The sequence below is a fragment of the Papaver somniferum genome, chromosome 11 (assembly GCF_003573695.1).
Source record: "Papaver somniferum cultivar HN1 chromosome 11, ASM357369v1, whole genome shotgun sequence".
Lineage (NCBI taxonomy): Eukaryota > Viridiplantae > Streptophyta > Magnoliopsida > Ranunculales > Papaveraceae > Papaver > Papaver somniferum.
This window is the reverse complement of record NC_039368.1, coordinates 120,181,176-120,197,385: the sequence shown is the minus strand read 5'-3', so window position 1 is coordinate 120,197,385 and position 16,210 is coordinate 120,181,176. Positions and strand designations below refer to the sequence as shown.

Below are 16,210 nucleotides of genomic sequence, written 5' to 3'. Positions count from 1 at the left end.
GACATGCATATCTCCGCTCTGGGTCACAATTCTACCGGGGAAGTTTTTACGCATCTACAAAGCCTACATGACCAGCAGTATCTCGTCCAAGATGTATACTTGGAATCATGGCATCCAAGTTAGTTGCGTAAAGCGAAGGCATGCTGGAATTCCGTTCGTTCTGGTTTAGAAGTCTTCCAGGGACATTTTACGCTCTACAGAACCTGCGTGACCAGCAGTATCTCGTCGAGAATGTGCGCTGGGAGTCACGACATCACGACCAGTAGTGTCTCACAGGGACGTATAGTAGAAATCGTGGCTAGGGTTCCTTGAGGTCCAAGGGCTTAATCTCTCCCGTGAGAGTTGAATTTCGTCTATAATCTTGAAATTACACTTTTTACCCTTGTCCAAATTTCACCATCTACAGGTTCGCAAACTGAAAAAGTTCTATGAACTCCAGAACTCAGTTTTTGAACCACAATTGTCAAACTGGTACGTGAACAAAATGTTCTGATAAGTCCGGAACTCGGCCTTGATCAAAGTTAGCAAACCGGTACGTGTACCTTGACTCAACCGATTCACGAACGACTCAAGTATTTGTACTTGTGCACTTAAGAATCATGTCGATTGTGTTCAACTGTGATTAAATTGTTTATATGAGATAATTTACATTTGATTAATTCTCTAAATCACTATACTAAAATCACGTAATTGTGGCTCAAGTTAATGTCATATGTGTTCAAGAAAATGAATGTTAAGCTTTTAAGTTCAAACCGGCTAGTTTCGCCAACCATATTGAACATAGTCTTAGTACACGATTCAGGTACGGTTTCACCAAACATGTGTGTATATCTTGTGTATGTGAATCAGATTTGTTAGATCATTGCTCAATAGAACTCGCATGCGTTGCTATCTCAAGCATGTTTGTCAATGTTAGTGATCAAAACTATAAGTCTTGATTTCTAGTCTACTATAGATAAGTCTCGGACTAGGATAGAAAGCGTATTTGAGCTCAAGAACTCCATGGCGGATCATCATACAAGGCGAATAACTACTCAAGGAACTGGTGGAAACTCATCGACAAAAAGGTATGTGGAGACTTGAACTTATCTATCACTCAAAAGTCTATTTACTCTATCTCCTATCTTGAGACAAAAGTCGTTTTGCAGTATAGACTTTGATTATACACATTTGCTATTTCGGGCCGAGTTTATCTCGCCTATCTATTTCTCGAAATATGTGTTGGTAAGCTTTCGCTTTAACCAAGTTCATCTTTATCTAGTGACGAAAGTCATGTTATGTTTCAATCACTTTCAAAATTGCTTTGACGAAAAATGGTTTGTGAATAACAACTATGTAACGTCCTCTAAGAATGTTTCAATGTTTGAAATGAGAGTTTAGATTATATAACCAATGTTGGATATAAGCATTATTGTGGAAACACATATATGTATAAGTCCTTACTCCTTAAACCGAAGTTTGCGAACTTTGTTGATCAAGAGAACCAGAACAAGAGCCATGAACTCAGTCCGCGAACCCTGTCCGCGAACTGGTGGAATTTCTCGACCCTAGAAAATCTATTGGAGTTTGAGAACTCCTTCCAGGAACTTAAGCCCGCGAACTTGAGTTAGGTTATATCTAAAGACGATTGTTTTTGAACTCATATTTATATAAACTAAGGAATGCAAATTGCAAACCATGGATATAAAGTTCATGAACCGATTCGAGTGAATCAAATCGTTTTCGCTTCAATTGTGTCTTTTGTAGTTACATAAGATTTCCTTGCAATTGAACAACTCTCTAGCTAGTTCATTTGAGTCATTTGAACTAGTTATGGTGAAGAAGAATATGGTTGATATGAAAGTGCTCATATGGGTAACCATTTGGTTAACTATTGTTGAACCAACAAATGTACATGTTTGGTTACGGTTACACATACCTAAAAACGTGCATTTCATTTGTGTAACAAGCTAGGTTTTCGATCTAACGTTTGAAAGATATTAGCTTAAATCTAATCAGGTTTTCATCTAACGGTTAATATCGAATGCTTTGTTACCAAGCTAACATTGATTGCAAAACCTGATTTGAAAGACTGTATAAGGGAGAAATCTAGCAACTGGGAAACCTAATCCCCACACCTTACGAGTGATACTAGTTGTATTAGCTAGAGTCGATTCTCCTTTAACCTTTGGTTTCTTCTTAAAAACCAGGTTAACGACTTAAAGACTACACTAGGATTGTGAAGCCAGACCGATACTACTTTCTCGTAGTTGTGTGAAATGATCTTGTTGTTTTCTATCGTACGAGTACAATTTTAAAGATTGGATTGAGATTGATATCTCCGATAGGCAAGATATAAAAGTAGTTACAAACATCTTCGTCTCATCGTTTGTGATTCCACAATATCTTCTTTCGCAGCGTCAATTAAGATTATTCTGAGGTGATTGATAATTATAGGATGTTCTTCGGGAATATAAGTCCGGGTTATCAAGTGGTTCCTGTTCACCTTGATTTATCAAAATACGGAACAAAATTTGTAGGTATTTCCGTGGGAGACAGATTTATCTATTACTGTAGACTTTTCTGTCTGATACAGATTTGTTTATTTTAAAGTCTTCGACTTTGGGTTGTAGCAACTCTTAGTTGTGGGTGAGATCAGCTAAGGAAATCATGTGCGTAGTATCCTGTTGGGATCAGAGACGTAAGGAGCGCAACTGTACCTTGGATCAGTGTGAGATTGATTAGGGTTCAACTACAGTCTAGACCGAAGTTAGTTTGTAATAGACTAGTGTCTGTAGCGGCTTAATACAGTGTGTGTTCAATCTGGACTAGGTCCCGGGGTTTTCTGCATTTGCGGTTTCCTCGTTAACAAAATTCTGGTGTCTGTGTTATTTCTATTTCCGCATTATATTGTTTATCTTTATAATTGAAATATCACAGATTGTGCGTTAGTTCAATCAATTAGAATATCCGACCTTTGGTTGTTGATTTAAATTTATTGACACTTGGATATTGGTCTTTGGTACCATCCAAGTTATCTCTCTTATATTTAGTCAGACTCGCAGATTTCTATTTGCTTGAGTAAGGATTAAATCAAGAGACCGAGATAATATAGCTCTTTGATATACCTTTTATAAATTGAGTCTTGTTGATTCTCTTAAAAGTATATTGGAGTTTGTCCATACAGATTGCTAAGCGAAATATTGGGTGTGTTTATTGTATCCCCGCTTTTTTAATTGGTATCAAAGCAGGCAAACATTTTAAAGACCTTACAAGTTTGTGTTTGTAGCGATCTGACTCTATAGACGATAAAGTCTCAATTAACGCTTCACCAGGTTTAAAAACCAATCGTAGAAGAAGTTCTGATAAACTGGTTATTCTTCAAAAAAGGTTGGATGAACAAATCCGGATCAATTATGATCTTGTTGTAGAAATTGCAATACTTAAGGATTTGAAATCTTTTAAAATTCCTTTGATGGATCTGAGTAACTCCAGTTGTTCCTCTCTGAAGATCAGTCGTAATTCAGATGATAAAAATGATCAGATGTTGTGAAAACTGATATGACTCACAACTGCTCAGACAAACTTAAAGGTGTTGGCCCATGTTTGTTTTGTGATTCCTCCGATCACTTTCAACATGCTTTTACGTCTAGAGTCTGAATGTTGCAAGTAATTTTCACAAGAAAACTAAACAACTTCTTGCTTCTCTAAAAGGACATACAAAACTATCAGGAAACCCTAAACAGAAAAGTACTGATAGTGTGGGAGATTTTGCTTTAAAATCAACATCACCCTTTCAATGGTTTCTTGACGGTGGATATAGTAGACATATGACAGGTGATCTCACATGGTTTATGTCTTCTGACGACTATGAAGGAGGACCAGTAACATTTGGAGATGGGAGTTGTTGCTACATAATCAAGAAGGGGACGATCAAACTACCCGGGCGTACCTGAAATCCATGATGTAGTGTACGTAAAAGGTATGACTACAAATCTTCTTTCTATTAGTCAAATTTGTAACAAAGGCCATCCAGTTGTTTTCAGTGCAAATGGATGTGACATTCTACACTAAACTGGGAAAGTAATTTTTCAAGGAACTCGTGGTAAAAACAACTGTTATCTTCTTGATACTCAGTTCAGTAACAATTGCAATTTGAATAAGGTGGAATCTACACATCTTTGGCATGAGAGTTTTGCTCACATCAACTGTCGTCTTCTAACTAAGATCATTAACAAAGAACTTGTTATAGGCGTTCCCAAAATCAATGCAAAGATTGAAGGTGTATGTGGTGCCTGTCAAAAGGGTAAACAAACGAAAGTTCACCATAAATCATCTCGAGATATTCTCACTAAAGCTCCACTTGATTTAATTCATATGGATCTCTTCGGACCAATTCAACAACCTATTGTTGCTGGTAAGAAATATGCTTTAGTTATGGTAGATGATTACACCAGGTTCACTTGGTTTGCATTTCTGTCTCATAAGAATGAAACCCTTGATGAATTCAAGATTATTGTTAAAAGAATCCAGAACGAACAAGGTCGCAAACTAAAGAAAATTAGAAGCGACCGTGGAACTGAAGTGTTTGAATTTTGTGACGAACTGGGGATTATTCAACAATACTCACCACCCATTACTCCTCAAGCTAATGGAGTTGCAGAAAGAAAAAATAGGAACATTCAGGAAATGGCCAGGGTAATGCTCCATAACAAAAACTTATCATTAAGGTTTTGGGGAGAAGCTGTATTTACATCATGCTATTTGATCAACCGTGTTTACTTATGGTATAAAACCCTAAACACTTCTTATGAGTTGTGGTACGGAAGAAAAACCAACTTACACTATCTCAGAGTATTCGGAAGTAAGTGCTACATTCTAAAAGATCGAGAACAAAGAGGGAAATTTGATACCAAAAGTGATGAAGGTATGTTTCTTGGCTATGTTTCTGATAGCCGTGGTTTTCGAGTATTTAATCTCAGAACCCAGGTCATGATGAAATATTATAATGTTATCATCAATGATATTAGTAATTTTCATCATGATAATCCTCCTGCTGAACTGCCCCCAACTGAGACAATTGAGAAAGTCAAAGAAATCCCAGATTCAGTTGAAGTTATGCCAACTGGTACTGACCCTGATATTTCTAGTGACGGGGAGAAGAGCATTGATCAGGTTACTCCTGACGAACAAAAGCGTGTCCCTCCACGACACCTCTGGGTTCAAAGGAATCATGATCCCAACAGTATTATTGGTGGAAGAGATTCTACAGCTAAGACAAGAGGACAACTTCAAAATATTTGCAATTTTGGTTGTTATCTTTCACAAGTAGAACCAAGAAATATTGATGAAGCTCTGAGCGATCCCTTTTGGGTGAATGCGATGCATGAAGAGTTAAATAAATTTCAACGACAAGACATATGGGAACTTGTACCTTGTCCTTCCAATATTAATATTGTTGGTACTAAATGGACATTCAAGAATAAGTATGATGAATTTGGCACAATTGTCAGAATAAAGCCAGACTTGTCGCTCAAGGATATTCACATATTGAAGGTATTGACTTTGACGAAACCTTTGATCTTGTGGCACGCCTTGAGACCATTCGAATTTTGTTAGATCATGCATGTTTTCTTAAGGTTAAGCTGTTTCAAATGGATATAAAATCCGCGTTCCTAAACGGAATATTAAAGGAGGAAGTCTATGTCTCTCAACCCAAGGGGTTTGAAAACCCTGATTTCCCAGATCATGTGCTTAAACTCAAAAAAGCATTGTATGGGTTAAAACAAGCACCTAGAGTATGGTTTGAAAAACTTACCACTTCTCTTAATAGAAAAGGTTTTTCAAGAGGCGGAGCTGATAAAACCTTGTTTACCAAATGGAGTAGGAAAGATGTTGTCATTGATGAAGTCTATGTAGATGATATCATCTATGGTTCAACTTCTGAAAAATTTGCAAAGGATTTCCAAGTCTCTCTTGCTAAAGAATTTGAAACGAGCAATGTTGGTGAATTAAAATTCTTATTAGGATTACAAATTCAACAACATAAGGATGGAATTTACTTATCCCAAGAAAAATTACAAGGGATCTTGTGTCAAGATTCAGTCTGGATAAGTCAACTCCCAAAACTGACACCTATGCCCACTACTGGTAAACTACATAGAGATGAGAAAGGAGAAAAATTGGATCAAAAATTGTATCGATCTATTATAAGTATACTTTTATATCTTACAACTACTAGACCTGATATTTCTTCTAGTGTTGGTTGTTGTGCTATATTTCAGGCTAATCCAAATGAATCTCATTTTGCAGCTGCAAAAAGGATCATACGATATGTTAATCACACAGTCGGGTATGGTCTATCTTACACTTTTGATACTAACACTGACCTTTCTGCTTATTCAGATGCTGATTGGGAAGGATGTGTAGAAGACATAAAAAATACATCAGGGGGTTTCTACTACGTAGGATTGAATCCCGTGGCTTGGCATAGCAATAAGCAAAATTCACAATCCCAGTTTACATGTGAAGCAGAATATATTGCTGCTGGTTCATGTTGTACTCAACTTCTATGGATGAAACAAATGCTAGCTGATTATGGAATTGATACTGGAATAATGAAGATCTTTTGTGATAACTCTAGTGCGATTCGATCACTAAGAATCCCGTTGAGCACTCAAGAACAAAGCACATTGATATAAGGTACCATTTTATTCGAGATCTCGTATCATAAGTATGGAATTTGTGCCTTCTGAAAAACAATTGGCTGATATTCTCACCAAACCATTAGACACTGCTACATTTCAACACTTACAACAGTCTATTGGTGTTGTTTTGGTTCATTAAGTGTTTCTATAACTCTTGCCCCTATGCTTATCTCGATATTTTGGGAAATTGAGTTTGAAACTCCAGTAGGTGTTTACTTCGATTCTGTATTTGTTTCCGTAGGATTGTTTTTTTCTGTCAGAGTTCTTTGTGTGTTGTGTGAAAATAAATCCTTCTTTTCTTTCGAAATTAAGGTCGCTCTTGTTGTTCTTTCGGGAATGACATATTATAGGGGAGAGTTCTTTTGGACTTGTGCTTAATTGCCAAATCTTTGTGGGGAGTGCAGCTGTGGAATATTATAGGGGTTATCTTGTATCTTTATAAACTCCTTGATGAATGCATTTAGCTTCGGCTTTATGGTTGCATCTAAACGAGTTGGTATGTACTTTCTTTTGGTCATAAAATGTCTCTTTCGGAAATTTCATAAGGATCCCGTTCTTGTACCTTTGCCAATTTTATTGACAAAAAGGGGGAGAGTTAATATGTAGTTCACACTACAAATACATACGGTTTTCGGATCATTATGTAAGGAGGAGCAGTTTCCATGTGAGATGGAGTATTGACTAAGGGGGAATAATACATATCACCATAGTATTGTTGTCGAAGTTGTGATACAATTGAACTTCGATGCCGTGTAATGATACTATGACACTGTATAACAATGATCCAGAACTTTGTTTTCTCATTGTTATAGCTACGGATTTTCAACAACGATGATGTTGAACTTACAACCTTTGGGATCATTGGAGTACTTGGAAGTGACGAAGATTTCGAGTAATGCTGAAGATTAGGCATGTGGAATAGGAGCCACAAAAGTTTCTTTATCTTTTTTGTATTCCATATGTATTGATAGTTTTGTCACTAAAATTGAAAAAAAGGGAGATTGTTAGAGCATTGCTCGGTCGAAATCGCATGCATTGATATCTCGAGCCGAGTATAGACTTTGATTATACACATTTGCTATTTCGGGCCGAGTTTATCTCGCCTATCTATTTCTCGAAATATGTGTTGGTAAGCTTTCGCTTTAACCAGGTTCATCTTTACCTAGTGAAGAAAGTCATGTTATGTTTCAATCACTTTGAAAATTGCTTTGACGAAAAATGGTTTGTGAATAACAACTATATAACGTCCTCTAAGAATATTTCAATGATTGAAATGAGAGTTTAGATCATATAACCAATGTTAGATATAAGCATTGTTGTGGAAACACATATATGTATAAGTCCTTATTCCTTGAACCGAAGTTTGCGAACTTTGTTGATCAAGAGAACCGGAACAAGAGCCGTGAAATCATGCCGCGAACTGGCGGAAATTCTTGACCCGAGAAAATCTGCTGGAGTTTGAGAACTCCTTCCGAGTAAGGAATGCAAATCATATAACCAATGTTAGCTTGTTTTTGAACTTATATTTATATAAAGTAAGGAATGCAAATTGTAAATCGTGGCTATGAAGTTCATGAACCGATTCGAGTGAATCAAATCGTTATTTCTTCAATTGTGTCTTGTGTAGTTACATAATATTTCCTTGCAATTGAACAACTCCCTAACTAGTTCGTTTGAGTCATTTGAACTAGTTATGGTGAGAATATGGTTTATATGAAAGTGCTCATATGGCTGACCATTTGGTTAACTATTGTTGAACCAACAAATGTACATGTTTAGGTACGGTTACACAAACCTAGAAACGTGCATTTCATTTGTGTGTAAAAAGCTAGGTTCGATCTAACGTTTGGAAGATATTAGATTGAATCTAATAAGGTTTTAATCTAATGGTGAATATTGAATGCTTTGTTACCAAGCTAACATTGATTGCAAACCCTGGTTTGAAAGACTGTATAAGGGAGAACTCTAGCAACTGGGAAACCTAATCCCCACACCTTACGTGTGATACTAGTTGGTTTTGCTAGAGTCGATTCTCCTTTAATCTTTGGTTTCTTCTTAAAAACCAGGTTAACGACTTAAAGACTTCATTGGGATTGTGAAACCAGACCGATACTACTTTCTCGTAGTTGTGTGATCTGATCTTGTTGTTCCTATCGTACGAGTATAATTGCAAAGATTGGTTTGAGATTGATATCTCCGATAGGCAAGATATAAAAGTAGTTACAAACATCTTCGTCTCATCGTTTGTGATTCCACAATATCTTCTTTCGCCGCGTCGATTAAGATTATTGTGAGGTGATTGATAATTCTAGGATGTTCTTCGGGAATATAAGTTTGGGTTATCAATTGGTTCATGTTCACCTTGATTTATCAAAAGACAGAACAAAACTTGTAGGTATTTCTGTGGGAGACAAATTTATCTATTACTGTAGAATTTTCTGTGTGATACAGATTTGTTTATTTTAAAGTCTTCGACTTTGGGTCGTAGCAACTCTTAGTCGTGGGTGAGAGCAGCTAAGGGAATCAAGTGTGTAGTGTCATGCTGGGATCAGAGACGTAAGGAGCGCAACTGTACCTTGGACCAATGTGTGATTGATTGGGGTTCGACTACAATCCAGACCGAAGTTAGTTTGTAGTAGGCTAGTATCTCTAGCGGCTTAACACAGTGTGTGTTCAATCTGGACTAGGTCATGGAGTTTTTTTTGCATTTACGATTTCCTCGTTAATAAAATTCTGGTGTGTGTGTTATTCTATTTTCCGCATTATATTGTTTATCTTTATAATTGAAATATCACAGGTTGTGTGTTAGTTCAATCAATTAGAATATCCGACCTTTGGTTGTTGATTTAAATTGATTGACACTTGGATATTGGTCTTTGGTACCATCCAAGTTATCTCTCTTATATTTAATCAGACTCGCAGATTTCTATTTGCTTGAGTAAGGATTAAATAGAGAGATCGAGATAACATAACTCTTTGATATACATTTTACAGATTGAGTCTTGTTGATCCTCTTAAAAGTATATTGGAGTTTGTCCATACAGATTGCTAAGCGAAATATTGGGTGTGGTTGTTATACCCCTGCTTTTTCAAGATTAAAAGATACATCTAACGGTGGATATTGTTTGCTTGTTTCCAAAGCTATCTTAATTTAAAGCTATCTTAGTTTAAACCTAAAGCAACCTATGCTTTTAATATCTATAAAAAGGGAACATCAAGCAACTGGGATCTTTGAATCCAGACATTAATTTTTGGTGTGTCCTAGTTGTATAAAGAGTCGTCCTCTTCCTAACCCTTTTAGGGTTTAGCGACTTTAAATACTTCATTGCAATTCGGGAATCCAGGTCCAGTCATTTTTCCTTGATAACCTGAGTATTCCAATCTTGATTGATTGTAGAGCTTGCTCCAACGATCAAGATAGATAGTAAACAAAAAAGTTCTTTTCGTCTCAGACTTTGTTGATTTCACAAGTTTTCTAAACTTGTGAGGTGAGTAATAATCAAGACTGCACGTCGGGTTGCATAAGTCTAGATTTTAAGGATAACCCGACTTCGGTCAAAGTTTTTATCCATTTACATCACCTTTATCAAACGCTTTGATTAGTCAAAAGTGTTATTATAATCAGGAAATCAATTATTCGCTTAATTTTTGGGAGACAAACATATTTGATTTAAAGTCTTCAATTGAGTTGAATCAATTCTTAGTTGGTATGGCGTCATCTAAGAGAATAAAGTGCGTACAATCGAGTGTGTTTAAAGAGACGTAAGGAACACGACTGTACCTTAATCATCGTGATACCTTTTAGGGCTCAAATGTATTTCATTCCTAAGTTAATTGGTAGTAGGATAGTGTTTGTAGCATCTTAATACATTATGGTGTTCAATTTGAACTAGGTCTCGGGGTTTTTCTGCATCTGCGGTTTCCTCGTTAATAAAATTTATGGTATCTGTGTTATTTATTTTCCGCATTATATTTTGTATCTTTATAATTGAAATACCACAGGCTATACTTTGATCAATCTTAGTTGATAAATCCGACCTAGTTTGTTAGATAAGACTAGATTGAGTCTTGGACAATTGGTCTTTGGTACCATCCAAGAAATCTCCGTGTGATTAGGTACACAGACTTGATTCTGTAAACGTTCTAATCGCAAGAGCAAGAGAGATATAACTATGAGTACTTTTCCTTGATTGAGTTATTACTCTCGGAATTGTATTGATTTAGACCATACAGATTTCCTAAGAAAAAAGTGGTGGTGTATTTTAGTACCCCGCGTTTTTCAGAAACCCTGGTCATAGGACCATAGTTGAGGTTCCTCTCAAGAGAGGTTGACGCAGTGACCATGGTTCAACGTTCTGGTTGTAGCATTCCCTTTATGATGAATTATTATCATAGGCGGACTTGGTTCTATTCAAGGATCTTGGATCGTGAAGCTGATCGTCATAATCAGTGGCCCGTCAATCCCCATTATTTTGTTAACTCCCTTTTATTTTTCCTTTCTTATGGCATGACCTAGATATATGACCCGGGTAAAGAAATTTGATGTAAATACCTAAGTGTTCGAAGGTGGAGATACCTTGATATATGATCAGGTAGAAATACCTGGGCAGACGGCGGAAAAATGACGAATACTCTGAATCCCGTCTAGAATTTTTTGTTTGCATGTTGCATGCTTTGGAAGCTGTAAAAACTTCATGGGATGTCAGCACCCGGTGCTTGACCCCAAATTTTGAAACTAAGAGGAGGATTTATTATATGAAAAAAGAATCACTCAATTTGGAGTTGTCTAGGTCATCCAATGAAGTGTGCACATTTGTAATTGTAATCCCCTACAAATTTTTCAGATTCAAATCAATGAATCACCACTTCAAGGGGAGCTTCCAACACGATAAGAATCTGAACCTGATACAGAAATTGATGATAAATCCAAGGTGGATAAAGATGAAGATGTTAACGAATAAAAAAGTGACAACGAAAAAGCACATGAAGAAAAAAGTGATGAAGAAAATGGCGTAGGAATAACAATTCATTAAAAACAAATTCAACAACAACAAGAAGGCAAAATAAAAGTCCCAAAGGAACTCCAGAGAATAAATGGAAATAAATGCCCAAGACGCCTATTTACGAGTTACCCAATGATAAGAAAAAACTGTTATGAGGGTAAAAGAGATGGGAAGCTAACGTATGTGCGTTCTGATATGCCCCGAACTTTTATTTAAGTTATCACCTTCGATATTATGTTTCTATATGTTTGAAGAAACGTCACCGGATAATATGGACTTATGGCCACTGAAAAAAGAGATAAAAAAATCCTTCGATCTAGTTGATGCTAAGGTTATTGGTTGTGGTTAAGAATTTGGTGGTTGGATATCACAAGCCTTTTGTTTATGCCTTCACCGAGAGATATTACGAGGAAACATATGCTTTCCATTTTCCAATTGGCGAAATGAATATAACTCCAAACGATGTGCAATTATACTAGGATAAGCGTATGAGGTAACGCCATGAGGGGGACTAATTACGTGAACGAGCTTGAATGGTCGAAGATTTACGAGTTTAGTAAGAACGTGTTGTTATGTACTTACTATATGTGATAGGGTGCCCTTATCATGTTACTTTTCAGTCCGTAGTAGTATTTAGTGTAGGAGTAAGTGTGTTTATCAGTGTAAGGCACGGTTAGACAAGAACCACCTGGGTGACTATCTGGGCGTGGATCCTAGGGTAGTAAAAATGAGAGTTATATATGGTCCGTGTCTGTATTGGAAGAACTATCAAATGATAATCAAAATTAATCGTTTTCTCGATTGTAGGCCGTTCGCAAGAGCAGAGAAACTTGATTCTTGGAATCAAGTAATTATCCTGTCATTGTACATCCAGGTACATGACAATTGGTATCAGATTAGTTTTGATCCATGGGTGATTTGTTGTATCGAGCTAGGGAAAAATGCCAACTCTATGTCCAGTTACTGGATCTGAAGAGAAAGTATCAAGTTCTGCTTAACGAGGTACCTTCATTCAATCGAAATTATACTATTTTGGAACTAGAGTCTCAAATCAACTTCAACGGGCTTAGATGAGAATCAATTCACCTTCCACCATCATTTTTGAAGCAGTTAGAGTCAATCCGTGGGCTTATTGAATCTCAACAGATTCATGAATAAATTCACTATGTAGAACAAACAATGGAAGAAGCTGGGTTTCCAAAAGAACCACAGACTGAAGAGATGTGTGTGGCTGAAGAATTGATTGTTGATTCTCTCGATTCGCTTGATGAGTTGATTCAATCATTTTTCTTTGATGAAAAAGAGGATCTAATCACTGATTTAGAAGAATATTTGATTCCTCAATTTCTCTTTGTTGAAACTGAAGAAGATGATGATTATCTCGATTTCGAATTGCTCATTCCTTCGTTTTTCTTCGATGAAGAGGATGATTTACCTGATGAGGTGAATTTTCAAACTACAGAAGCTATGAGTAATGAGGGTAGTTGTGAGAAACTCCAAAGCTTAAAGGAGTTCGTCAGTTGTAACAACAAAGTACTTAGTAAGAACCGTTTTTCCATTCTTCTTGCTTATACTCGGTTATTGTTTGATCGTGGAAAAGATTTCAGACTCATTAGGCATTATTCTTACTTAGCTGGAGTTTATAAAATTGGTTTTGATACAATTACTTCATATTCTCTTACATTAAATGTTTGTTCAAATTTAATGAATCAATGCAATGGAATATCTGTATTTGAGCTGCTCTCTAAGAATCGGTACTTGTCAGCTTCTTGGTCTGGTGATTCAATCAACTGTATACCAACTAATGATGGTGTTATTAGTACTACCAGAATGATGTTTGATAAAATTTCCGAGAGTAAGGCTGTGAAATTGAGTGATATTGGAGTTGATTTCGTCTGGAAGATCCAAATGAGTAGAGTTTTTGACCGTGGGAAAGCAATTGAAATTCTGCAAAGGTATTCTAAATTTTCTTTTTTTGAGGGTTTGAAATTTTTGGATGGTATTTCTAGAAACGAATTTCAGGAGATGGTTTCTAAGAATGGATACTTACGAGATTCGTTTTTTATCGGTTCAATTGCTGGAGCACCATCTAAGCTTGCAATTATTCTTACTGCTAGGAGTTTGAATGTCAATGTCTATCTTTATTTTCAAGATGCTTGCTCATTATTTTATCGAGGTAAGTACGTCATTTTCTCCTCGATATATTACTGGAAATTGTGTATCAGATTGCTTGTTAAGTTTGGGTTCGAATCCAATTGGGTTACACATTCGATGGTTCTTATATGTGTTGTTCATCACACGAATATTCGAGTTGATAGTAAGTTGTTCGTTCACATGCCTGGGAGAGAGCGATTTTGCATACTCTTGTTTGCTAGAGTAGGTGATATTAGGCAGGCTAGTCAATTATTGGTTCAAATGCTTAATATGAGAGGAGAAGCTTTTGTTCTTTCACAGCTGCAGATAATTTGGGTTCCTTTCCGTAGCACCAATTATATACCAGCTGGAGTGATATATATATAACTGTTTCATTCTCTAAGTACAAATCATGTTGTTGTCGGAATTCATGCTTATACTTCTCTCTTGCTGCTTACACCTTCCAGACATTACTTTAGATACTTCAGCGACAGTTTCTCTCTGCTCTATCCATTGGCTATCTCTGAGTTTCCACAAGAAGGTGTCCAGGTGTTGCATCTCAACTGTGGTTGTTTATCTACATCTAAATTTACCATGTATCTCCTTTTATGTGGCAACCACCTGGCAGAGATGACTTATAGCCCGACTTATCTCCTTGCAAGGGTAGTTAAAACTCAGTTGGTGCTCCGGGTAATTCAACTGCTACATGGGAGGCTGGTGGAATACTTGAGGTGGAAGTTCAAATTGGTTCCGCCTACTTTGTGGAGTCTGAAAATGCTCGCTGGATTGGTAACAATTTCATCTCGGTGTTGTGTTCAGGACTTAAATGGGATACTGCATCCTGGAATTCAGTGGTCACTCAGGTCCTAAAGAAGTACGTGGTTGAGAAGGCCCGGGAAGGGCTTGATATAATGCATAATACTATTGTATGGAGTTGTGATATAGATGCAGATTTCTTACTTCTGCAGCTCACCGATGGGTTCCCTATGGAAGTAAACTGTCTCTGTATTCGATCAACAAAGATTCGCCTTAATGCAAAAGCGGAATATGATGTATTGAGGGTTCTTGCGATGAGTTTAAAAGGTAAAATTAGATTTCTTTCAATCAATACTGAAGCTAAGGTTGATCACGGAGGATGTAAGGTGCAACTTCGAGCTTCTACTTATCATTTGCTTCTGTCGTTGGATGCTTGTGGCTTTTGTTGTAATCATCTGATTCTGAAAGCTCATTCTTCAGCAAGTAAGTCATCTGTGATCTTGAACTCCGAAGGATGTATTCCCTAACTATTCTCTCTTGTATTTGCGCTATCCTCAACATGAATCTTCTTGCTGTTATCGACTATTACAATTGGTATATCGTCCACTGGATGGTTATACCAAGTTAAGGTACTATGAACATAACATGAGATTACAGCTGATGTTCATAGTGATTCACATCCCCGTTGTGTCGATGTTCGTGTGGTACTTGAAGTGGAAATTCAAGTTGTTTTCAACTGGGATGTGCAGTGTGATAGATGTTAGGTGGGTTGATAATATTTTTATCTCAGTGGGGGTGCCTTGACAACTGCAAAAATAAGAGCAATTGGTTCTGCGAAGGCGAGGTCCATAATCAAATTGCCGCAAATCTTCTGAGCAGCAATATGTTTCTGTCAAGTTTGTGGAGTATGGGGAATACTAGTGGTGCTATATGGGTCTTAAAACTCTATTCTCGCTGGCATTTTTGTAGAGACACTAGTACTGAAATCTGACCAGCTATGCATGTGCCTGCCCAAATAGAAGACAACCTTGCGATCAAATTCTTCATCCTTGAGGACAAGGACGTTTTGAAGGGGAAGGGAATGTCATGTACTTACTATATGTGAGAGGGTGCCCTTATCATGTTACTTGTCAGTCCTTAGTAGTAGTTATAGTTGGTAGTATTTAGTGTAGGAGTGAGTGTGTTTATCAGTGTAAGGAACGATTAGACGAGAGCCACCTGGGTGACTATCTGGCCGTGGATCCTAGGATAGTAAATGAGATTTATATATGGTTTTTGTCCGTACTAGAAGAACTATCAAATTATAATCAAAATTAATCGTTTTGTCGATTTTAGGTTGTTCGCAAGAGCAGAGAAACTTGATTCTCATAATCAAGTAATTATCCTGTCAGAGAAACTTGATTCTCGGTTGGGATGAGGCTAAGTGTAAGATATTCTATTGGGTTCACCAAAGCAGAGAATCTTTCATCTCGCGGGATTAAGGGACCTCATGGGAATGGAGAAACCTCGTAAAATTGGGGGGATTGATAGAGCACCGTATTAATTCTACAACGCATATATCCTATACATCTTGGGAGTTGGTATCTTCCCTGATATTTCTGGTTCACATGTAAACGCCAACTATATACAACT

The 16,210-nt window shown here is 37.0% G+C and overlaps 1 protein-coding gene across 2 annotated transcripts; it reads left to right on the top strand.

Annotated features, from left to right (window-relative positions):
* Positions 1-13,316: 13,316 nt before the first annotated feature.
* On the top strand, positions 13,317-15,832 carry LOC113320527. Of its 2 annotated transcripts, XM_026568431.1 has the most exons (3): positions 13,317-13,644; positions 13,807-13,865; positions 14,290-15,832. In XM_026568431.1, the coding sequence occupies exons 1-3, from the start codon at positions 13,394-13,396 to the stop codon at positions 14,454-14,456; spliced, it is 477 nt and encodes a 158-aa protein (XP_026424216.1). In that variant the 5' UTR covers positions 13,317-13,393; the 3' UTR covers positions 14,457-15,832. The 2 variants fall into 2 exon arrangements, with proteins under 2 accessions (XP_026424216.1, XP_026424215.1); XM_026568430.1 differs by having other exon boundaries at positions 13,317-13,865.
* Positions 15,833-16,210: the final 378 nt, after the last annotated feature.

Bases quoted from the DNA above. Each gene is read 5' to 3' on its own strand.
- LOC113320527 (XM_026568430.1), top strand. From the start codon at position 13,394: ATGAATCAATGCAATGGAATATCTGTATTTGAGCTGCTCTCTAAGAAT. The intron at 13,866-14,289 runs GTAAGTACGTCA...TACACCTTCCAG, and splicing joins TTGCTCATTATTTTATCGAG to ACATTACTTTAGATACTTCA.